The sequence below is a fragment of the Vollenhovia emeryi genome, unplaced genomic scaffold, assembly GCF_000949405.1.
Source record: "Vollenhovia emeryi isolate VEMERY1.0 unplaced genomic scaffold, V.emery_V1.0 DF939166.1, whole genome shotgun sequence".
NCBI lineage: Eukaryota > Metazoa > Arthropoda > Insecta > Hymenoptera > Formicidae > Vollenhovia > Vollenhovia emeryi.
In genome coordinates, this window is record NW_011967200.1 from 575,838 (window position 1) to 601,055 (window position 25,218).

Sequence of the window (25,218 nt, forward strand, 5' to 3'; positions counted from 1 at the left end):
GCGGTCGACGCAGGGGAGCAGACGGCCTATTTAATTGGCCTATTAGACTCTGGGATACAGCGACTTCGCCGTGCATTAACTCCGCGTAGTTCTTGCCCTCGCTTATCAAGTTGTCTAGTACCCCCTCTTACTCATGGCGTTTTACACGCGCGCAAATTCGATTTGTCCAACTCGGTTGTACGTTCGACTGAGAATTTACGTTTGCCGCGCCAGCTGATTGAAATTGGACCGGTGTGTGTCTAACGCCGAGGGTTAATCTCTTAACGCGTCAATCTAATTTCCATGTCATCTCGCCAGTTTACACGTAAAATAATTTTATCGTATCTAGAGTTTATTGTTTAAAAATTAAATCCTAAGATGAAGGGTTTCCCGGAAAATAGGTTGCACGGGGGGGGGGGGGGAAGTGAAGAATATCACGAAGAGAATAAATTGGAATGGTACAGACGTGAAAACGCGAAAATCCCGTCATCGACGATCTCGCGCTCGGGATAATTGATTGCTTTTCGTTCGAAGCTCTATAAAAACGAACAAAAAAATCTATAGCTCGAGGATCGGGCAACCGAGAGCTCTAGCAGGTAGAAAAATTCGCGCGTCGGCTACGAGGATAATTAATCGCCGCTGCAAATGCTATCCGCCGGCACGGGTTTATTGTCCCGTTCGTAAATTAGTCGTGGTTAGAGAGCGAGTACAGCGACCGTCCGACAAAAACAATATTAATAAATCTATCGCGCGAGAGCCGTCGATTGACGAGCCTTTTTTTTTATCGGTCGCGTTAAAATAGAGTCACTGTCGCTTCACTCAATTTCGCATTTGAGCACATACAGGGTGATTCACCAAGTTTTTCCACCGCCGCTTAGGCAGGGCATTATTCAAGTCGAAGCAAAAAATGCTCGCGCATTGATAAATGTTTAATTAGCGAGCTAATCGCAACGCGATACTTCAGCGAGATGGTAAAAATTTAGATACAAGAGATCGCGAGAAATTAAATTCCAAAGTGCAACTGCCGGAAGTTTGACGAAGTCTTTTACTCGCTGTAGATTTTTCGTACATTTTTTACGGTACGATTATCGGACACGAGCGCAATTAACTATCTCAGGCTGTCGATGTATCTCAATCCGGACATTCCCATTTCGATCTAACGGGAAGCGGATACGCGCGCACGGCTGTTTATTGCATGAAACACAATGCGAGCTGTTACAGCGCGTCAACGTCCCGAAATCAAACGCCACGTCCGGCACGTACGTTCACATACTTTGACAAAACGCATAGTATGAATGTAACATTGTTACAATTTATCGCCACGGTAAACAAATCGAGACAGAACTCACGCGAAAGAAAATCTAAAAATAATCGAGAGAGAACGACTGGAATTTTGGTAGGCGATATTAGGTGCCTTCACCCTATCCGTATCTCCCGCCTTCAAAAGACCGACCTCACGCGCGTCCAGCGCTTGTTCCCTTAATCAAAATTCTGTGATATCGTCAATGGCCGAGTTTTCGCCGAAGTCTTCAACTCGATCCTACTTTGGCGCGGACCGAATTTAATTACCGTTTCCACCGAAAGCAGAATACAAGTGCGAGCACGTGTCCGCCGACTTAAATTTGGTTCTGCACCGCACCGGGATCGGATTGAAGACTTCGAGGGGAAACTAGACCAATGATTCTCAATTCTTCGTCTCGATGCAGTTTCTCTTTACACGACAAATAGGGACACCACTGTCCTTAGAGATCGATCTTCCGAGAAAGATCATAGGGGAAACATCACTGCGAGCACTCGCGCGCCCGTCAAAAGAACGAAACAAGCCCTGCTGATGGGAGGACGATCAATTTGGCGCGGCAGTGTTGCGGGCTTTTGATTTCGTTTCGTTTCGACAGGTCGCCCCCGTCGGCTGGCTAGATTATTTAAGCGTCTGTAAAAAACGGCGGTGGCCGACAGGGCAATGACAGCGCGGATTTCCATTTCAATCTCGATTTTGAACGGTAATTATCTTTACCCGGCGTTAAATGAGCATTGAATCTTGTCGCGTAATTAACATTTGCATTCGCAAATCGATACGCGTATAATATCTCTCTGGGGCATTATACTTGCAATCACAGTTGATAACTGGGCATTATTAAATAATTAGACACTAAACGATGACAGACTCTCGACAAAAGAGCTATTTACAAAATGCAGTGCTCTGCGAGCATCGCGGAGTAATTAACTTGCAATTAACGGATGGAAATAATGCGCAATTATTCCCGATACCATCCTGTGTCCCCGAGTTTACTGAATGCAACCGACAGAATTCTATTTTTAATTATTTCGCTATAAATTATCCGCCGTCGTCTTTTTACTGGTCCGCCACAAAAGCAACTGTATCAATTACGACAATCGAGAAAACTTTTAATTGCCGCGATGCTAGCGCAGTAGAAGCGTCCGTCCTTTCCGTATCGGCGCTCTACAAAATTCGCAAAGTTTGGGCAACTCGGCGACTTGATATTGCGCGACAGTCAATACAAGCGTCCACCTAATCGGTACCTACCCGGAGACTTCTCTCATTAACAGCGTTGTTTTTCTATCGCGGGGAAAGTAATGCCGGTATCGCTGGACCAGTGACGGGCGCCACCGGTCGACGTTATTTGTGGCCGTTACGGCGAAACTCCAGCAGGACTTTATTTCTACTGTCGTGCAGTTTCCTGGCACGAGCCGGCACCAGCGGAGCACCCGCGGTTCGTTGAAATACGAGCCGAGAGCCCTGGTGCTCGAGTGCCGGCTGGAAGAGAACGCGGCTGGCTTTTCTTTTTGCCCTTGTCTTCTGACGCTGAAACCACACGGCGCGAGGGAGAAATAGGGGAGGAGGAGCGCTTCGCTCTCTCTCTCTCGGGGGAAAGTTACCCGTTGCATTTCGAACGGCGACGTAAGAACACGGTTAAGCCGCATTCCGACGGCACGGTATCTCGACAGTAATGCGCAGAAAAAGCACAGGATGGGAAGCCGGGAAAAGCGGGGATCCGCGATCATTGTGCGCCGGAGGATCACGTCGTGGAAAACGAGCGCCTTTTCAGATCCACCCTTTTGGTATTTGCAAATTTCATCGCGGCGCCGACGCAGAGTGGAAACTTACGGCGAAATATATTCGGCGCGGATACCATCGGATGCAATAAGGCTGACCCTCGGGAGACAAAATGTTTCATTTAAAATTACGTATTTTCGCAGATTCTTGGATTATTTAATTTTTCAAACGCTTTCTCTCGAGGGAAAATTCAAGGCGGATTGACGCGCTACGCATGTGTCGCGGCGTCGCAAACCAGACTCGAAACGATGATAACCGCTTCGAGATTCGACGCGCGACTTTTTGTCACGTTAATTTAAAATTAAACATTTTCACAGATTCTTGTAGTGTTTAATTTTTCAAACACTCTCTCGAAGGAAAATTCAAGAATTGACGCGCTACGCGTGTGTCGCGGCGTCGCAAACCGGACACGAAACGATGCTGACCGCTTCGAGATTCGACGCGCGAATCTTTGTCAATGCCCGGCGGTAATATTTCCTGCCGACCGCGGGCGATTTTTCTTCGATATTACCCGTATTAGTTCTTCGAGCCTCGCGCAAACGAGTGCCTTTCTTCTCGCGAAGTGTTTCCGCGCGAGGGTTGTAGACGCCGCGGCCGCAAACGAAGGGCGAGAAGAAAGGGCTGACGTGGGAACCCACCAGCTCGGCGACCTATTTCCTTCTTTTTTTTCCAACCCCTTCCACCCCCTCCCTCCCCCGCGATTTCGCCGAAACCATTTTCGTCGGGACGAAAATCGCGCGGGATAAAAAGCGCGACGTATAAAAAAGAACGCATTTTAAACGCGAATTTAATTAAAATGCGCGCGGGCGCGATCAGTATGTATCTCGAACAAATACATATTTACGACGGGCATCAATTTTATGAGAGAAAAATCAATATTTATAGCAAAATACACAAAAAAAAATAATCAAGGAGGCAAATTTATTCATTATTTACCCCAGTTTAGCTTTGATAGAATATTCGTTCAACACTTTATGTCATTAATCGTTTTAATATTACCCATTTTTCACCGTAACATATATAATATATAATATTTTCACAGCAAGCCGCTAATCCTCATTAAAATGTGTGTCGGCGGTTTTTAGGACAGGTACACACACATACACTTTTTTTTTAAATATATCTATACACACGTTCCCATCAGTATTCCACTTTCATCCCCATCCTGCGTCGCGTCCCAAACTTTTATGCGTTTCCACATTTATTCGTCCCGCTCGCAGCTGTCACGCTATTAATTTTGAGACGTTCGGCACTGAGGAACACGTACTGTCTGATTTATGAGGGAATTGCGAAGGTCGTCGCGCGGCGTTCGCGCGCGACCGAGAAAATATTGAATCGTAAACGCTCGTGCGCTCGCGATTAAGCGTCCAATTCTATGTCCGCAGACCCGCCGGCGTAAAAAAAAAGTCAGACTTTCACGGATATTCGGCGTCGTTTTTGCAGATTCGCGCACCACGTTCCTCCGCGATGTACGGACAAAATATTACAGGCGACTCGATATCCTTTAACTTCACGTCTGCGAATAACGTGAATCCGCTACGCGCGAAGAAAAGTTACATCCGCAATACCGTACGGGCGAGAAAAAGTTAATTCGCCGCGCAAACAATCGCGAGTGGTTCAACAATAAAAGCGCGCGCCGTAAATTCCGACGGAATATGACTCTCGTAGTCAATTAAGAGATTTATTATCCTCCATTAAAATTTTTCAACTTCCGCGCGAACGATAACGGGCGGCGCTAATCGAATCAATTGATTCGGAACGAGAAGAGCCGGCCGCTCCTTTTGTTCCGCCGTCCATCTCCCTCTCAGCAACGCGAAAATAATATTTATTCAGCAGTAGAATGAAAATAAATGCCGTTATACGAGGCGTCGATGCTCTCCTTTAAGGCCGTATTTTAATACCCGCAACCATAGACATAGTAAGAACAGACTGCGCGTTCCCTACCTCTCCCGTGTTGAGAACATGCACGAACTTTAGAACGAGATAGCTGACAGTTGAGTAGTCGCTTCATCTTCGTCTAATAAATAGTGGGGCAACCGAGGGGGAAACCGCTGAGGGCACTGTGGTGTACAGATTTACGGCATTACTGGACATTTTTGGGCACTAATTTGGGCATTAGGCCTTGCTGGGGCATCATAAAAATAAGATAAAGTTAGATAAAACAAGATAAAATAAGATAATAAGATAAAGTAATGCCCACTGGGCATTTAGTAGGCATTGGTGTACAAAATTTTAGTTAGCAGTTTCCTCCTCGGAGGCAACAGAAGAGAAAAGATCAAAGGGCCGACAGAGAGTGGGCATACTAGTTACACTATGGTTATACTATGGTTCGATCTTATGCAGGGGACATCGCGAAGGAAAAAGAACGCGGAGGAACAAGATCTATCGCGCGAATTGTAAATCTAGTAACGCAGCTTGCGCAACCGTGCTACGTGCGTCTCTTGCGTCTCTTGAATTTGAAAACGTCCCCTGCGCGCGCGGATCGTAAAGGACGAAATCCGTCGTTATTCGCGGGATTCCGCCGAGGAGAGTTGTCTTCGGGACGGATGAGAGGCAAGGCCGGGACCGTCGGGCGTAGCCGGCGACGCCGATGAATTTAACGCGACGTAATTGCGGCGGAAATATTCGACGGCGGCGGTGATCTATCCCGCGTATTTTTGCGGGGGTGGAAACTTGCCAAGGCAAGGAAGAGCGTAAACCGCGTCGGCGGGGATGCAGCGCCGGTATCTCTACCTCCCGAAGGATTCCGCGTCCGACGCGAGCGAGCGGCGTCATCTCGCACGCGTCGAGTAGCTCTCGACGCGGCATTAGTTAAGGGGATGCTGGAGCGATTCTGCACCTCTCGCATCTTTTTGCATCTTAGATGCTGCGAATTCACGAAAACATTTGTGTAAGTAATATACAAATTGCGTGGCTTCCCGAGTCGAAATTTTGGCCGTTATATTATGTTGAACCTTAAATTCTATTATGTAGTAGAACCTAAGACAGTAAAAGAGGTCGAACTGCAAGTACAAACTTTACTCCTACTTTAAAACTGATAGTGTCGGAAATGTCTACTTTCGCCAATTTAGCATTAAAGTAGGTCCTCTTAAGTAGGGGCTAAAGTAAATTTTTAGAATTAAAGATTCAAGGGAGGAGCGAAAAATATAATGTCATCAAAGTAGGTTATTGCCGGTCTATGTAGGTGTAAATTATCCTTAAAAGTGTCCAAATAGTACCAAAATTTCGACTCGAGTTTTGTGTACAGACCGACCGGTGTTCCGCTAATCGGAACTAAATTGAAGAGCAGCTTGGTATCATTGAAATTAAGTTTAGAAGTCTAACAAAAGATCATGAATTGACAGTTCCGGGGACAAAAGGTGCGAAAAGTGCAGAATCACTCCAGCATCCCCTAAGTCCCCGTCGAGCGCATGAATATGCACCGCGTATCGCGATACTTGGCTCGTTACGGGGGCTTCCCCGATGAATCGCGAGTCTATTTTGTCCCGACGGCAACGAGATTAGACACCCCCGCGTCTCCCGCGCGGGAGGATCCTCCTACCGTCCGAAAGGGAAATTTCGGAAAATCGGGCGTCTCGCGGTCTCTCGCCTCGGGCGAAAACAATTCGCGTCCCACCGCGCTCGTTACCGTGAATTACGACGTTATTATTTTCTTCGTTGCCGAAAGCCCGTCGGCGGCGCGAGGACAATAAACGTCCGCGGAGGTACGAGATGCTGCCGCGTTTTTCGACACGCTTTTTCTCCCCGCCACCCCTGCGCTCCACGTGGCAGTCGCGTACTGACCCTTAATAGCGCCCGCGAGAGACGTATGGCGAAAGTTATAATTGGAGCACACGCCGCATATGTTAGACGGTTTGTCGAGCTGATAAAACCGCGACCTACGATCTTCCTTCTGACTCTCCACCCTCATCCGTCCGTTTTATTGCCCTGCCAGCCGCCCTGTGTGACCGCCTTTCTCCCGCGTTTACATTGTACGATAAGAGAGCTCAGCTATAATAAATCCGCACACTTCTATTACACAATAATTCGGGAATATTGGGGATACATCGTAGGGATGATTGTACTGTGTTTTAAGTCTGACGATATAAATCGGCGCGCAGTTCTCGTTTTTCGAATACTGTCACGACAGGTGGCATTCGGGAATCAACATTAGACTGTTTATTGCGAGAAGTGTTTCCAAGTGCCTCGGTGGTCGAATTGGTTGAAACGCCCGCCTAGCGAGAGGGAGGTTCAGGTTCAAACCCTGGCTGAGGTAATATTTTTCGCAATAAATTTAGAATTTGAAATATTTAGATATTAAAACCCTGTTACGGCTCTTAGGCCTGGTTGCACCAACGTCGCTTAGATTTAACTTTAGCTTATTTCACTCTTTGTCTCTTTCTAAGGGAAACAGTTGGAAAGCGACGAAGAGTGAATTAAGCTACGGTTAAAATTACGTGACGTTGGTGCAACCGGGCCTTAGTCCTTCATTCCTTCAAGAAAACAATAATTCAAGTTGTTTAATTACTCACGACAATCTCGCCCTGAGATCGACGTCCGGAGAACAGGCTGCACGAGAAAACATGCGCTCGTCATCCCGCCGTTCCTCGTTGCTCATATTGTATAAGTAAGAACTTTAGAGTTTTGCATCGTACAATAGATGCTGAACGATCAAGGTTCGCGGCGACCGGAAACGTGGACACGGGACGAAATTCAAATATATGCAAAGTTTATCGCTACCATTCTACTTGTGGCGAAATTGCCATCTCTCGAGCTCCCTAATCGAAAGTCGCCACTTTTATGAAACTCCGGAATCTCTTCTTCCGCCTTCCCTCACGGCTCGCCGAGACCCGATACCGAACGTTACCACATCCCCGCTGGCGCAACATTGCCCACGTTGAAATCTAGAAGTTTACACCTCGGCGCCTCCATCCTCATCTCTTTTCATGCCATCTTTTTATTGCTAATTTCTATTCATGAAATACGTTTCTGTGCCACCGCCGTTGCAGGAGCGATCAGCGAAAGAGCGAAAGAGAGTGAGAGAGAGAGAGAGGGAAAGAGAGAGAAGAGAGCTGTATCTTTTTTCTCTTTCTCGCCGTCCTTGCCACACTTTTTTCCTCGTGAGATGCTTACGAAAGGTCAATAATGCCTTTATTTTCATCGCGCCCTCACAACGCGGGCTTGTAAAATCACGGGATCTCGCGCTTCTCCCCCGCGAGACTCTCGTCCCTACCTTACGAGGCCCTTACGAGGCCCTTACGAGGCCCTTCCGAGGGATCTGCATTTTATTAACTTTCGGTAGCGCCCGCTCGTGCGGCCCGCCCTCCGAGTCCCCGGCAGCAAGCGCGTCGGCATAAAACGACGTAATTCACCAAATTAAACGCAGAACTCCTCGCCGGATAATGGATATTATGCAGCGGTGAGCACCGTATTCCACGCGTTTCTTTCTCCGCCCTTCTCCTCCCGGGCACCTCCACCTACACTTCCGTCCGCTTGTTGGGCAAAGTTAATTAACGAGCGAAAAGCGTCTCCGCGGGAACAACCGTGCTCTTCTCTCCCTCTCTCTTTCTCGCCAGCGAGAAATATTCCCGGTCGGCCGAATTCGGTGACACTACTTCGAGAGACAATCCGCAATTAGGACAATAATTATAAGCGCCGGTAGACCACCGGGAAATTAGGACGTTTTAATCGAGAAACTCGATGAGAAACGGTCCAATGAAAATATCACAATAGTTTGCGGGGAAGCTACCGTTATTTTCGCGTTGAAGTAAACCGTTTGTCGGAAAACCGCAATGAATTCCACCGAAATTCGTTCCGCGCGCTACTCGCCATTCGTCGAATACGAGGAATAAAAGCTATTTAAAAAAAAAAGAAGATCCTCCCTCATTTAAAAGCCCCTCTCTCGTTCTCTCTTTGCGTCGCAATTAATATACCGCGCGGGATAAAATAAACATCGGACACTCTTTACCAGCGAGAAACGCACGGGATTAAACGCGGACGATAATCGATAATGTTCAGATAGTAAATACGCAGGTTCTCCTGCGGGGAGGGGATCGTTGCAAACGAAAAAAAAAGATACATCTCCACGAGCGGACAACGATTTTCAATAATGTAACGCCTGCGAGCCGCCGTCGTGGGGCGCGAGCGCCAAGTATCGATAACGTGTCGCGTTCGTAATCCGTTCGGTGACCGGAAAATTACTCGAACGGAAACTAATTAAAGATAGTTATCGGCCGGCGCGTTGCGCAATGAGTGCATGTCGCGTGTGTACGAGATTTGTTAATCGGGAATTAATCTCGACCGGCCGGATACGGGAGAGCGCGGGCGGCGACGATAAGGGGACCGTTGGAGGTGCCATCGCTGTGTTAAACTCGAACAGGGTTAATCCGGATTAAACCCCGACGGCCCCTCTGCTACCAGTAAAACTGGAAAGGGCAAATACACCCCGTTGATATCTTTAGCCAGGCGGGTCTCGGAGTGTCGCGCGCCTCGTACGCGGATTACAAAGTTACCGCACGAAATAATAGCACCAAGTGCTACGTGTACGCGCGATAAAACTTGGCCCATTCGACGAACTTCGTTCAGTATTCGATAAGCATCGCCGGCATTCCAACGGCACTTTTACAATTTTAAGAAACTTCCGACGGTATTCGGCAAGTATGCAGATCCCCTCTTTAAGATCGCTTCCTCGCATTTTGTAATACGCACGCGCGACGTATCTATTGAAATCAAGTGTATACAAATATGTATAAGTATTCAGGATAAAAAGTACGGGTATTTTGTACAAATTAATAAAATTCGTATGGATCAAATGTGATGAACACAAGTTTGAAGGAATAAAGGACTAAGAGCCGTGACAGGGTGTTAGTGTCTAAATATTTTATTCTAAATTTATTGCGAAAACATATCACCTCAACCAATCGTCTCAACCAATTCGACCACCGAGGCATGTGGCAATATTCATCGCAATAAACAGTCTAATGTTGATTCCCGAATGCCACCTACCGTGACAGTGTTCGAAAACGAGAACTGCGCGCCGACTTAAATCGTCTTAAAACACAGTGCAATCATCCCTACAATGCATCCCCATGATTACCCACCCACCGGACCAAATAATTAAATGAAAGTAATTTAAATAAAGTAAATGTAGAATAAAATATTTAGACACTAACACCCTGTCACGGCTCTTAGTCCTTTATTCCTTCAAATTTTTTTTTATTTTTATGTATTCTCATTGTTTTTTCGTCAGACGTGAAGACCTCAGGGCGGTTGGACAGCCTTGGGACCGCGCTGTCAGGTATTACTCTTCTGTCGCGAACAATTACGGAATCGTATCTTTCCCCCTTTGTAAACATCCGTGGCTAAGTTACATGTCCGGTTCGGTGAAAGACAGAGAGGGTGCAAGTCGCAAACAATACTGATCGCGCAAACGCTACGTGTAGCGTTCGATGGTGAAACTCGAGTCGGCTCGACCCAAACTCGGGGGCCGTGAGAGGTCCATTACCGTCGAAAGGACAAAGAGATTGGGTAAGGACAAACAGTGGAGGAGATCAAGCGTCTCGAAATGTCGCCGACAGTTTCACGGCGCGGGCGCGAGCGCGCACGCGGTCTCTTATAGAGACCAGACCCGGGTTTTTTGCCCCTGTAATTAAACGCCGGGGCACGGCACAATGGTCGAGACGACAAAGGGCGAGGGCATCTCCCCGAAAGATGATTTGTCCGCTGAACGGCACAATGGACATTGATCATTTACTTGACTGATGGACGTTTTCATCCTCGGCTACGATGGCTTCTTATGAGACTCATCGCAATGGTTTACGCAGAATTATTCGCGAGCTCGATCTTACTGAATTAAATGACACTTCGCAGTAATTTTCGATCGGCATTGAAGTTGCTTTTAAGGCGACATAAGTCGCGATCACGCGATTGCACTTTCCTCGCGGAAACGTTGACTTCTTCCCGGCTCGGACCAACGTATACAGGGATACGTAACTTACCTTTGAGAGCGGCTGTGACGGCACGTGACCTTCCGACTACCTCTGCGAGCTGCGTCTTGTGCTTTATGGCGTCGGCGTCGGCCTGGTCGTTGAGCGCGCGCTGCAGCATCCTTTGCGTTTCCTGCTCTTTGACCGAAAGTGCCTCTCGCAGATGATCGGCGTGTATCTCCGACTGCAATTTCAACTGCCGCCGCATCTCGTCGTCGAGCGTCTTCTGCTCCGTCAGCAGCTGACACACAAAGACGGACACTCGTAAAAACTTGAACGAGCAACACGCATACCTCATTGGCTCGTCTTATAAACTTTTTTCAGTGGCGTAAATAATTAAAGAAACATGATTTTATATCACAGAAATCAAATATACCCGGAGAGAAATTTTTCTTAAAGTTTATCCTGAAAATCACGTAATCGTGGGGCAACACATTTCGGAGAATTTTATGAGGGTTTTTCGAAATTTTGTCATACATTCTACTAGTAATTATACTTGGTATACATTTCAATACTAGTAGGATGTATGGTAAAAATTCAAGAAGCTCTCGTACAGTTGTTTAAAATGTCATGTTGTCCCACGATTACGTGATTTTCAAGGTAAATTTTAAGAGAAAATTCTCTCCGTGTACTCCTTTTTTATCAGAAATGCAATGTTTTCTCTTTTATCTTTTTCTGCCTTTCCTGATGTTAATGTTGGTTGATAATTTCAACATGAGCTTTTTACATTTTATTAAATGCAAGTGCACCGCGGATTTGTAACGTCACGTTCCTCGGCCCCTTCAAATCTCCTATCTACGGGATAAGAGAAAATGAACGTCACGTGAGAGATAAGCCAAAGTTTCAGGAAACTAGATAAGACGTTGCATGCCAGTGCTTTAAAGTCTAGAACAAACAGTGTCTCTCGACAGCACCGGCGACGTTGTTGCGAGGTACAGAGAAACGAGAACATCGGTGGCCCGATTCTCGAGGAACGACGAGGAAAAAAAAAATAGATTTCCTCGAGATCCGTGCCACTTAACGCCCTTTATTTGGAACCAGACCTCGGTACAAAGAAATACGCGAAGAGGGACAATTCCGAGTCGGAAGCGATAGAATTTGGCGAAAACCTGCTCCTCTTGGTAACCATCGAGGGTGTCCTTTTTGTATTAAAAACCGAAAAATCTCCCCGAGACGCTCCTGCAATCCCGCGGCAATCGCCACTCTCGGCGTGATAATACCGTTCAAGATACAGGGCCCGAGGCATTAGCCTAATGAGACTTTGATGAATTATCCGCACTTAAGGCATCACCGGGACCGCCCTCATTGGGCAGCGACCCAAGCCTCGAAAGTCTGATACGTCCTCTATCTCCTGTCCGCCGACGTCGTCTCGCCCCACTTGGTTCACCCTTTTCACTCCCCGGCCAACGTTGTGTTTCGCATACAACGTCCACGGATCCGTGTTTCTGGGACGGTCCGCGGACATGCACCGGCCCGCCATCGCCTGGAACTCTATGTACCGAGTGCCCGTGTCAATAATTAACGCCCGGCTGACCCGACAACTTCGCCGACCCGTTTGAGTCAAGGGTGCGAGAGGGATCTCTACCGACGCCACAGGACGCGAGACTTCTCGATCGTTGTTCGCGCGCGTTACACCCCAGGCTTCGCGATCTGGGAGGACAGATCGGTCAAGCTCTTCGGATACTTAATGTCGTTAACACCGATAATACACGAAGAAATACCGTTGTCTCTGTGCGGCGCAAAATGCGGCGGAATCGAGGACAGATGGAAATGAGCCGTAATCTTAAAGCTGACTATTTTTCACGTTGCCATCGTCGTTGCCGCGACGACCTGAATATTAAAAGAAGCTGCGCTTGTTCCTCGAACAACGAATCTTAATTTCTGCAAAAGCAGGAAATTACAATACAATCTTTTTTTCATTAGTGCTTCCTATTCACGGAATATCTCTCGATTATAAATTAATTTTTCCACGTAAATTATCTGAAATTAATCGACATAAAATTGATATTTTATATATGACTTAAACATGCCAAAAAAAAAATAATGGCAAAGGCAAGGCTTTTCCATTCGGCCGAGCTAAGCTGGCTCAACGTTCTATAATCCGTTTTGGCAAATCCAAAACACTTCACTAACACCGGTCGCATGCCGCAATTGCGCCAAGCCGGATTAATTAAATACGGTAGAGGAAAAACGCGAGCCGTTTATATTCACGCGAAGTCACGCGAAAATTGTTCCGCTCGCAACAAACACAGCTGTTTCCGCTCCGTATCGTCGATTACGGGATTACGGTATTTACTCTGTCGCAATTATTCCACTAATTATTCCGACATTTTTCTCCGCTTGGATCAAGGAATCGGAAAGATCAGTAAGGTGGTTATTAATACACGCGCTGCTTAATCGAGCGTCCGTCAAAAGGAAATGATAATGACATTCGTATATCCCCCTTGCGATTTAAATTGCAAAAAGGTCCCTCCAGCTAGACAATGCAGTTACCTATCTCGTGCCCCTCTGTGTATTACGTTTATCTTTCTCTTTCTCTTTCCCTCCCCGTCCTCGAATACCGACGATAACGAATTCCGCTCGGTACTCGCGTTTATCTCTCGCGAAGACGGATTCGAACGAATGGAATCGCGGCGGTTTTTTTCCCCGGCTCGTAACTAATTTAATGACAACGATTTGTACGGCAATCTACCTGGGGATCGGGCGACGGATGCGGCGGCGAGATCCTCTCCGAGAGAAAGGAAAACGGATTTCGGGCTATTAACTCGCGCCGAGCGATCGAAAGTTCGCCGACGGAAAAAGTCGAAGCTCCCTTCGAGATATCGTGGACGGAAATCCGCGCGATTCGCACCCCGCGTTCGACGTGGCGTCCTCGATGATCGAGGGAACAACGCTCCTTTTCTCTCTTAATGAAATCGAGATTGATTTCCTCTTCACTTGGTACTTAAAAGTAAACCGCCCGTGATAAAGGACTTTCAGGAGTTACGCGTGTCGTAAATCTCAATGTAACTTCGCTGAAGCGGAAGAATTTTATTCGCGTCCCTCTTTGAGATCTATAAAAATCCTCTGAACCGGGGAACTGTTCATCCTCATCGCGCACACACGTGTCTTCCATATCTTCGTTTCGCGTCGACGGCAAGTAATACGAGAAGAGGCTCGCGCGAAATTTATTTATTAGCTCGCGCATATTCCCGTTGCGAAATAGATCAGAGTTTACGACGGTTACCGAGTTACCACTAAGAAAATAGATTGGACCTTGCAACGACGATTCCGCCGTTCCGATGCAAAAAATTCCTCCTGTTTTGCAACGCGAATTAGTCTGCCCGTTCGACGTGTCTTCAAATAAAATGTCAAGTGTCAACCGGCAATTTCGAAAGTGCTCGTTCGATAGTACCCTATCGGAAAAGGCTTTTCGTTAAGCTTCTGAGATGCAATTAAACGAGAAAGAAAAAATCTTATTGTCCATATTCAATCGAACTTAACTTTTTCCCTCGGAACTTCGATTCGCGATTCGATTACCATGATTTCAATGTTGAATCGAAAATTTCCGATTGATGAAACCTCACCGCAACATCTTCCTCAAGTAAAACCTCTCGAGGAATTCGTCATTGAAATAAGGGACGAACTAGAACACTCCACATTATTCAATTAAAGACTCGACGAAAATTCAGAATACCGACGACGTCGTTTTTAAATCCAGAATTAATTCCAGAATCTTAGTGCAAAATGAGACAGGTGTCTGCGATTCATGGGAAAAGGCGCGAGCGGAAAAAAAAAGAAATCGATCTGCGATGGAAAACTATGAAGTACACTCTAAGAAATATGGATGTGAATTCTCACCAGTGGTGTGGAATTGACACCCCATACAGGTGCTTATATAATTCTCACCTTATCGATGTGAAATTAACGTTGCCTGGTTAGTGTGGAAAATTCACACTGTCAACGTGTACGATTAACAACGTGTAAACGGCCATTGAGTGGCGTATTCCTCGGAGAAGATTTTGAAACGCAACCCTCAATCTAAATGCGTGTTCCTAAACTCTTAAAAAATTTAAAAAAAAGTGTCGCAACCACTCTGTCCATCACTGTACCGCGCATGATCGGTGCAGCACGTGTGACCGCATTGACGTTAACGCGGGAATTTCTAGATTTACAGGACGCCCCCACGGGGAAGAACCCTTAAACGCTCGTTCTTTCGCGCGGCTGGTTAGTCGTCCTATACACGTCGAGTAATATTTTTCCTACCGGCGAGCGCTTCCGTCGTAAAAGCGGATATACGATCGGCGCCACGTCGCGCACGTGCGCTAAAGATCGTTTCTGGAGAACGAGTGCATCACCTCGCGCCCGAAGTGTGCGGCCAAACGACTCCCGAAGGCGTAAAAGCGTGTGTGCACGTTAAAAGGAGAAAGGGAATACTCGAATTAAAATTGAAGGAGCTAATTAACTGAAACTGCCGAAGCGGCAACTTTCCTGTAGCTCACGGTATCGGTGTATCTTTCTAGAAATTCAAGTGCAAGCTCAATGCGGGAAGGGAGCGTGGGACTCGCGCGGACTTCCGTTTATTATTGCGGAATTTATTAGCTTCCGTAAGAATTTCTATTAAATACACCGGGCATTTTAGTCGCACAGTGTAGCTGCCTGTTCGCGCAGGAGCGCTAAAATTATCGGCGATACTTTGGCGAGTGGTATCGCGCGGCGATGCGCTCCGGAAAATGGCTCGGGCGAGTTTCGCTGCTCGCATTTTGTTTCTAGACGATAGTAAGGTAAACCCCCGCGCGCGGGCGGGATAAAACAAATCGTGACAAAAAGTTTCATCGATAATTCACGTCCGTCGCGGTAAATAACTTTCAGGTGTACCACCATAAAGATATCCCGCGACCGGGCCAAATCCCAAACGGCGGAGGCAGATAAGGAACTATGAATTTTTCAAGCCCCCTACGATCCTGGAACGTATCCTTACTACGACTTCTATTTGGCTCCGCGGAAAAATCTATTTATTTGTTACGGATATAAACAATGAAGCGCTTGATAAACAGCGTCCTTTCGATTAATTTATATTTAATTTATTTAGTAGAGAAAAATCCTACATTATGAGACTTTCAACAATCAAATTCGATCATAAATCTTTTTTGCCACAATTACGCGAATATTTCACCAGAAGGGCAATAAATTCACGATGGGACCAACAGATGACGCCTATTAATTTAGCAGAAACTCCGCTATCTCATATTAAGAGCTTATTTCATAATAGAGGACTTGCCTCTATATTCAAGATACATATTTTTAGATTGTTTGTACGCGTGTGTTTGTATTTATATATATGAGAATGTAGAAATTAATTCTTGAAGATAACAGATCATTCTTATTTGTAACCAATAATTCAATAGTTTCGATAATTGTATTCGGTAATAAACGCAAATGAATATTTTAATAAAGTACACTTTTTCCACGAGAACCAATAACTTTTTCATCGTACAGTGCCCCCCCCCCCGAACATTTCTGCTTAGGACGTTTTTCTACCGTGGCCGTCGACACACACGTACCCCGAATACACGTACGCGAAGAAAAAAAAACCTAATTAACTCCTCCAACTCATTCGAAAAAATTTGACCCGTGGCCTTTCCGATGACCGGCTTCATTTGGCCGATGATTTGCAGCGCGACTTCGCCTCCGCTTTTGCGACGCTGGGACGAAAACATTCGGAGTCGTTGACGAAGACGACGATGAGTTGTTTTTCCGTGGCGAAACTACGTTAATTAAATGACGCGAGAGAGGACCCCTCTTTGCGCGACGAGCAGCGGCGCAAACGCATCATAAAGTTCGCGACACCGACGACGACGACACGACACACTTTCGTTTCGCGTTTGCCCCCCCAACGGCCTCGCATCGCGACTGTCGCGGAACGAACGATCGTTTGTTAGCGGCAACTTATGAACAAATTATACAATGATTACCATTTAATTAATTCCGCTATCTTCCTCATATATGTATATATGCAATTTAATGGATGACGGGGGGGATATCGGTCGGCGATACGTCCGCGATGCATTAACGTTAAAATATTCGACCGGACGTTAACGAGCGGTACCGGAAGCTCGTAGACAAATAGCAATTAGAGGACACCGCTGTTCCCGTCCGAAACGAGAACAAAAGGTCGTGCGAGAGCCCGCCGCGCGCGCGGATCGATTCGACAAGATTTATATTCGGCGGCGCGGCCCCGGGGGGATAGAGAGACCGAGAGACGGGGGGAGGGGATATAAAGAAGGGGGGCCGGAAAAGAGCTGTCGGACAACTATGAGGACAGCGAGTCACAATGGTTCCTCAGCAGATATTCCTCCCGGTGGCGTACGGCCACGGGCTACGGCACACAAACGCCGTATACTCCAAGGGAATAATATCGCCCCCGTTGCTGTCGAAATATTGGCGCCCGGCCAAATGGAAATAAATAAAAGGGGGGGTCCGACGGTCGCTGGGAGCCATCCTCTGACGCGGGCGCATCGCCGTGTATGGCGTTACATACGGCGCCGCGATGCGCCGATTTCAATTCGGCGTATACGAACAAAAACACCGATGCACCTGTGCCCCGATCTGAATACGACTCGGCTCCACCGCGGAGGGCGATTCGATCTCGATTTGACTCGCAAAGTTGGCGCACGGTCTTACCGAGCGCAAGTGGGAGGACATGAGGGATTGTTTGAGCCGAGAAAAAGAACGCGTCGTCAATATTACGCGACGCGCAATGTCTGACTTTTTAACTTGATCTTAACTTAATTAATCAAATCGCTCGGCGATTTTATAACACGTGAATTGTCACTGACGATAACGATTTCACCTAACGAAAAAACCCGCGTTGTATGTCCGGTATTTAACGGCGCGCAGGACAGGTTGGAAAAAGACGGTATATGGATTCACTTATAGTAATTTAACTGGCCACCTCCACCTGTGCCAGGTCCTAAATGGCTTTTACGTTTCAAATTAATTTTAGCACCTTACAAATGATGGTAAAAAAATTTGAATTGTTTCAGAAATAAAGAATTACGATTACAGCTTTTCACAGTATGATCTGAGAATTTCTCGTCGTACCGTTCTCGGCACGAGAGTCCACGTAGGACTCTGGCCATCTAACAGTGTCCTTTCACAAATTGCGGAATATCAATACGATTAGCCGATTGTGCCACGCTCGATTTGTGCGTGACCAAACGACGTTCGCTTCGACTTGGACTCGGAATCTTCGGCTAATCAGAGCGGGGCGTCTCTCTGTGGCGCGGCCGCCACTGGAGGGGTCTCGTAAAATGTAACTTTAGCAATGTTCGAATATTACTTTATATTACCGCGAGTCATTCGGCCCGGGAGACCCTGCGAAGCAGTAAAGCGTGTGACGTGAGCGGCTGTGACTCGGGTGACCCGTTGTTACTTTCTTATTCCGACGAAGGTCCGTTTTATCACCGTGATCTCTTCTATTCGCCCGCTTTAGAACTTAAGCACCATCATTTCCACCGCTTGGCTTTTAAATACCTCTCCTCTCCCCCCACCCCTCCCACTTCCATCTTTCCCCGTCATTTTTCCCTTTCACCGCGAAATACATTTTCTCGGAGATTTTTCGCGTTTCACACGATTATTATCGCGGAACGATTTAACGAGAGGGTCTTATTTTATGCCATCTCTCTTTAATTCGCGCGGCTACGTCCGCGACGACGGAGCTGGATTTCACGCGCGAACGCGTGGCTGTGCAAATTCGTCTGAATGCTAGGGTAACATTAATAATGGCGCTAAAGCCCGCGTTTATCTGTATTTGTATACCAAGAGGAGACAGGAATGGAGCGTGTAAAAGCACGCAACACGGTGCGCGATTCGCGGGCTAAACAGGGCGTCTGGAAGCCATGAATTGTGCTTGAATATATTCTCGTAAACGTATATGTGCATTATAAAATTAGCCATTCTTTACGGCGGAATGCACGAAGAAACGCGATAAATCGCGTTACGTTCGCAAATTACAATTGACAAATTTAAAATTATGTCGTTCTGAGAAAGTTCCGAAAAATTAAAAAATGTACTTTTCTATAAAGGTCCGTGTTCATGTGATTCACGTTTTTAATTAAAAATATAACGAAGACACTTCTTACCTTCTTCGCGTGCACATCTTCAAGCTCGAGCCTCTCTTGGTTGAGCGCGAGGCTTATTAGCGCGTCCAGCTTTTCCTGAGTCGTGTCTTCACCCGTCGTTCTCAGTGCCGCCTTCACTTTAGCTTCGCTGACTGTCTGTAATTAAGTAATTTTCCTCTGAAGACAGTGACGACATTATCGACGCAGTATTATCGATCTTGTGCGCGAATCGCGTTTCGAAAATATAAAATTTGAAGACCACGGGATTTACGTCAACTAAATAATGCCACAACTTACTCTTAATTTCTCCAGCTCCTTTTGCAGATTGTTGACTTTGTGATACATATGCAGGACGAACAAATCGAAGGCTTCTTCGCTGACAGACAGCTTCTTGTCATGAATATTTATATTGGGAAACAGAATTTGCAATTCTTCATTGAAGTTGTTTCGCGCCGTCTGAATCTGCTTCCAGTAGCGCTCCGTGACGTTACAATTCTGCAACTCCTCGGTATATTTCTTCTTGGCTTCATCCACGTCGTCCATAATCTTCTTGATGTTCCGCCTCGCGGCGGTCTTCATGTGGGCGGCCGCTTCGAGCATAGGCTCGTCGATTAGAGTGTACATGCGTTTAAGAGAATCCAACGCATCTTTCGCGTGCTCCTCCGCCTGCTGTACGGTCTGTTTCCTCTTTTCCGTCGCCTCCTTCAACCTGCGAACGTGACAGATCTGATTACACAATCGATACACAAACGAAGTGTGAGACTTGATTACTAGAGGTGTGACGTTATTTAACATATGTTTAGCCTTTTTACCCCGCAGAGAGAGAATAAACGTCGTAAATTGTTCTATCGAAACATTAAGGCCCTGTTTCACCAACGTTGTTTAGCTTTAAGCTTAGCTTAATTCGTTCTTTGCGCCTTTCTAAAGTAACAGTTGGAAAGAGACAAAGAACGAATTAAACTAAGTTTAAAGTTAAGAGACGTTGGTGAAACCGGACCCAAGTCGTCTTACTGAAGCCCTGCCCACCTCTGATCACGGCATTATCAAAAACATTATCAAAATAATGCAAAATCCGGAAAAACAAAACGCAAAAGACGCCAAAAAATAACATCAAAATGTTACACCTCTATTGATTACATAAACGACGATTACCTTTGCCAGACGACTCCGCTTATCGTGGTGCCACCACTCTCAACCACATTGACAACATCCTTATTGTATTCCTGAAGCGCGCACACCGCTCCGTGATACGCCGCGATAGCTTTAGCGGCCGCTTCGCCGCAGTACGTTTCCAACTCGATGAGATTTTGCGGCATCAATTCGTCGCGTATAGTTTTAGGAGGCGGCGCTGGCTTTGTAACTGTAAAGATATGAATTACTTATCTTTCACACCTCGTGCAAAACGCGAGAAACAACGTAAACGTACCAACGTCCACTTTTTCACTCTTCTCGTTACTAACACGGATTTCGGTATGTTTCTTGTTAGTAGACGCTTCTTTCTGCTCGGTCAGTGATTTAAAAGCTGGTTTGGGCGCTACGGTACACACATGCGATTGTTAAACGCTAGTAGGGGCATTATTTATCAAGTATGTAACATGTAATCTATGTAACCCTAAAACGTGTTGAAGGAAGGAACTGGGTCAAAGGAGAAGGTATGAGAAACATGATATGAATTAAGGAATCAGGCATGGATTGGGACTCACGTATGTACTCTACAACTTTTGCGCGCTGTATTCTTATCTGACCTGGTTCTGGCTCCGATGTCTCCTTGATGAACAAGCCCAGTATCCTGCGAAACAGACATTTGCACTTCAGTAAAACAACCAGTTGCCATTAACGCTACGCATAATTCTCATTTCCTCACGTCTGCTTCAACGTTTCGAAGAACGTAAGTACGAAGTCGAAGTAGCTGGAGTCTTCTAGGAAGATAATCCGGATGGCTTTGTCTGTGCCAGGAATCCATCCCTCGAGAGTGGCTCGGACTTCTGGGTTTCGCTTTGCATACGTTAGTATTCCTAAGGTACCTATCGTCACAGCTCCTAGAGTTATCAGCGTCCCCGATCCCCGACTCTTCTCGCTGTTATGGGAAACGCAGGCAATTAGAACGAATCTAAATTTAAGTCTATATTTCAAACAATTCACTTTCTTCTTCCCAGCCAAAATTAATCAAATAGCCGGCGCGCGCGGAATCACAGAGAGACAATAGCATGCATTGGCTCGACAAGCAAATATTCTCAAGACTCACGTTCCGGCGCGTTTACCTTTTCGGTGATGCTGTCGAATACTTAAGTCCCGTAAACCTGGACACGAGTCTGACATCCCTGCATAGCCTAGAAGAAGTACGAAGCTCAATACTTTTGCGCACACACAATACAGAGACGCGGAGAGAGAAAATACAAAAAAAATCAGTAAAACCATATCGCTCGTCGAAGATCCCACGACTCCCGTAATCTCTCGACGAGCCTGTCGCACACGAGGGTGGTGGAATCACGAGTGTGACAGATGTCATTCATAAAGTTGCTCAATTCTTTCAGGGGAGCACACGACCGGACATAACCTCACCGCGCCTCGATTCTCGCGCGAGATCGCGCACAAACCGCATTGTCAACCGCTTGTCGGGCTCGAGGAGGCGCGGGGAGGGTGTCCGCCGGTCGACGACGAGCGCCTGGCGAGCGGCGAGGCCGGTACGGGCCACGCGGGCCCTCCGAGACTCCGAGGGGACTCACCTTCCATCCGGCTCGTACTTGACGCGCGCCCGCGACTCGTTGTACCTGGCGGTCAGGTGCAGCCTGGAGCAGCCGTGTTTTTTTACCTGAAAGGTGAAACGGCGACGGGGTTGAGCGCTTCTGGAGTTACGTAAGGCCCTCGTGAGAAAACATGCCATCTTTGTCACGCGCGCGCGGGCCGGACCGAAGCGTCGCGGACACGTCGCCGGGGAGTCCCGCCGGCGCCGTCGTCGTCGTCGCGGAACGCGCGACGCCCGTCGTCGGGCGCCGATGGACGCGGCCGACGGCGACGGTGCCCGGGAACGCCGGGTCGTGTCGCGCGACACTGTCGCGAGGACCCGCGACGTCACGACGTGTCATCGTCGCGGTCGCTCCTCGGGGACGGGCCCGCGCCCGCGGCACTCGGACGCGGAGGATCGCGCGCCGCCCGCTCCACGGGCCCCCCGCGCGCGGCTACGTACCCGATTCAGACCGTTGCACGGAAATTTTAATCCAATTCGGAACATCTCTCGAGCGCGGCCGGTCAGGCAGCCAGCCGGAAAAGGGGAACGACGGCACGGTGGCGCGAGAGGGAGGGGGGGCCAAACAGCTGGCCACGGTCCGCGGCCGGAATCGGGACGGAACTGCGCGAAAAGAAGAATGCTGCGTGCGGTGGGCGCGGCGCTGCGAGGTGGGTGTACGCGCGGTCCGCGCTCGATCTCGCGATCGATCTCGCGATCGGCGAATCGCGCGTTATCGCGAATTAACCGCGTCGGCCGCGACGCGCCGGCGATCTCGCGCGGCGTCGCGTGCGACGGGTCGCGCGACGTCTCGGGAGGTTAGGTCCGGCCATGACACGCGGCTGGCGGAGGGAACGGAATCGGAACGTGGGCGCGCGCAGTTTCAAAGGGGCGCACGCGGGGCTTCTCGCCTCGAGCGCACGTCGCGTTTGCGGATCTCGTACTCGCAGCGCACGTTCGGTTAATTGTTGCGGCTGATCCAACCCTTTCGTGACCGAGTTATTATTTTTCTTCTTGGTTTTTTAGTTTTTCGATACAGTTCTTTCCTGTGAACGTATATGCTAAGGGCAACTTTAACCAACTCCGATTAACTTTAATCGATGATTAACTCAATCAGCAGTGTCGCCAACATGAAGACTTATTGTGTGTGTCGTTCTCAACTTATCTCTTAGTAAACTTTTGTACTGACGTAATAATTTAACAATTTCATCCGTGCTAAAGCCGTTGTATGTTTTCAAGAAGGATATTTTAATTTAATACATGAAATCACAACTACACCATGCCTCAAAAAGATTAAGTTAAGAACGACACACACAAGTCTTCATGTTGGCGACACTGCTGATTGAGTTAATCGTCGATTGAAGTTAATCGAAGTTGGTTAAAGTTGCCCTAAGACCCGGTTTCACCAACGTTGTTTAACTTGAAGCTTAGCTTAATTGGTCCTTTGTCTCTTTCCAACTGTTACTGCAGAAAGAGACAAACGTGAGTTAAACTGAGATTAAAGTTAAGCAACGTTTGGTGAAACCGGGCCTAAGTCAACTTGAGTCCTCTTAAATTTTGCAAGTGGGACTCGCGTCCCAGTGAGAAACGATTCGTCGAAACGGCGTCAAATCGACGTCAATTTGACGGTGTCGATGTCGATTCGATATGTTTAAGACACGTTTCCCCAAGTTTGTAATCTCTTGTCTTACGAGCGTACATATGTGGTGTTCTTTCAGGAATCGCAGCGAGGGTGACGAGTACGAGTACAGCGAGTTGCATTGCTCCAAGATGCAATCCTGTTTTGAACTCCGTGCAGCACAGAGGGTTCGGGGCGCTGTCGATCGCTGTCCAGAAATGGGCTGTTGGACTTACGCAACAAAAGTCATTACTAAAGTAACGTGGACTGTAGCGGAAACGATTTGTGGAGCATATTGATTTCTAAGACAAAAATGAATCGTTACGTGAAAGTAATGTTACTTTTTCAGCCATGCGGCGACGGAAAATCGTCTAGCTTTGCCGGCGGGACCTATTAACGTGCCAGCGCGAACGGTAATCAAGTTCTCTATGACCAAAGGGAAGCGGCGGACCGTCAAGACGGTGTTAGACCGTTTCTACCGATTGCACTGGTAATATTTGAAGCACACGTCAAGCACGCTGTCAATAATCTCGAAAATCGCACCGTACATTTCTGAACAATGTTGAGGCCCAAGTTCGAGCGACGGAAACAAAATGTTACAGGGGTATCTGGATCAGAACAATGGCGGGCCGCCATAACAAGCTGTGGACGAAATCGTCCGCCAGGAAGAAGAGGCTACGGCGGCATGTTTTCTGCAACGCCACGCAGTCGACGATGCTGGACAAGATGACGTCCAAGTACTGGCGCAGACGGCACTATTACGTCGACGACCCGTACGAGCCGTATCACAATCGCGAGGAGTTCGCGATCACCCGGAAGAAACCGTTACCTTAATCCCTGTCAGACTGTTAATTGCTAGGTTGTAAGCTTTCGATTTAAGGGGTATTAAAGATCATGTTGTCAAAGCGTGACCGTGTTCTCTCTTGCCAAAAGTTACTAATTATTACGAGACACGGTGGCGTCTCGCGCCAAGTATAAGCGCAGCTAGAACCGCGCGCACGAGACCGACCGTGTAATTTACGCGAGTACGCAAGTTGACAGGCCCTCAGATTTTCAGATCTCAACAACAGCTGATCCGATTAACTTCTAAGCGCTTACATTTACCGCGCGATCAAACGCTCTGTAACGGTACTATCCATCTTTCCGGGTGTGCCATAAACGGTGACGTTACAACATGCTTAGGACCAGTTTCACAAACGTCGGTCAACTGCTAACCTCAGGTTAACTGATTCTGTCTCTTCTTAGATAATAAGATAAAAAAAGATAGGGAGTTGGCTGAACAGTTAACTAGTGTTCAGTCGACCCTTTATCTTTTTCCATCTTATTATTTGAGAAGAGACAATTTCATACCGCCTAGGCTGCGTTCAGAAACAACATCACCCGAATGCCCCAGTGTATCATTTTATCCTTGTTTAATGATACTCCGAGGTACTCGCGTGGTGTTTCTGAACGCAGCCCTAGTAAAGGCCGTATCAGACTAGCAATTGTCCACGCAGAGTGGATTGGAATTGGCGATTGTCTTTTAGCCAATGAGAGCAAAGCAGTCAGCGATTTAATCGACTCTCATTAGCTAGAGGATCAAGGACAATCCCAATCCGAGTCGACAATTGCTAGTTTGATTCGGCCTTTACGGCACTGACCATAAATTGTTCTGCGTACATACAAGTACGTATCCTTTAGATTTATATATTCGTCTTCGCATCTTTGCCGAGGCTTCTCTGAATAGTCAAATATAAAGTAGTATTTATTATTAC

General features: G+C 47.3%; 2 protein-coding genes across 4 annotated transcripts in view; one reads left to right on the forward strand and one right to left on the reverse strand.

Annotated features, from left to right (window-relative positions):
- Positions 1 to 22,379, reverse strand: part of LOC105564346 (MICOS complex subunit Mic60) — a 39,024-nt gene extending 16,645 nt beyond the window's left edge. The window contains exons 1-10 of one of the 3 annotated variants that reach the window (XM_012016655.1): positions 22,309 to 22,379; positions 21,848 to 21,933; positions 21,383 to 21,451; positions 20,986 to 21,198; positions 20,867 to 20,910; positions 20,548 to 20,655; positions 20,274 to 20,481; positions 19,419 to 19,830; positions 19,143 to 19,277; positions 11,032 to 11,260 (exon numbers count right to left, since the gene is read on the reverse strand). In XM_012016655.1, coding sequence (XP_011872045.1) covers positions 11,032 to 11,260; positions 19,143 to 19,277; positions 19,419 to 19,830; positions 20,274 to 20,481; positions 20,548 to 20,655; positions 20,867 to 20,910; positions 20,986 to 21,198; positions 21,383 to 21,451; positions 21,848 to 21,933; positions 22,309 to 22,353 — 1,549 coding nt within the window. In that variant the 5' untranslated portion in view covers positions 22,354 to 22,379. Of the gene's footprint in view, positions 1 to 11,031; positions 11,261 to 19,142; positions 19,278 to 19,418; positions 19,831 to 20,273; positions 20,482 to 20,547; positions 20,656 to 20,866; positions 20,911 to 20,985; positions 21,199 to 21,382; positions 21,452 to 21,847; positions 22,151 to 22,308 lie in introns of those variants that run through there. The other 2 variants (XM_012016654.1, XM_012016656.1) reach the window with 2 other exon arrangements.
- A 41-nt stretch (positions 22,380 to 22,420) lies between these two features.
- On the forward strand, positions 22,421 to 24,370 carry LOC105564347 (39S ribosomal protein L35, mitochondrial). The gene is made up of 4 exons (XM_012016657.1): positions 22,421 to 22,517; positions 23,565 to 23,721; positions 23,814 to 23,954; positions 24,067 to 24,370. Exons 1-4 carry the CDS (start codon positions 22,487 to 22,489, stop codon positions 24,296 to 24,298), a joined length of 561 nt encoding a protein of 186 aa, XP_011872047.1. The 5' UTR covers positions 22,421 to 22,486; the 3' UTR covers positions 24,299 to 24,370.
- The last annotated feature ends 848 nt before the right edge of the window (positions 24,371 to 25,218 follow it).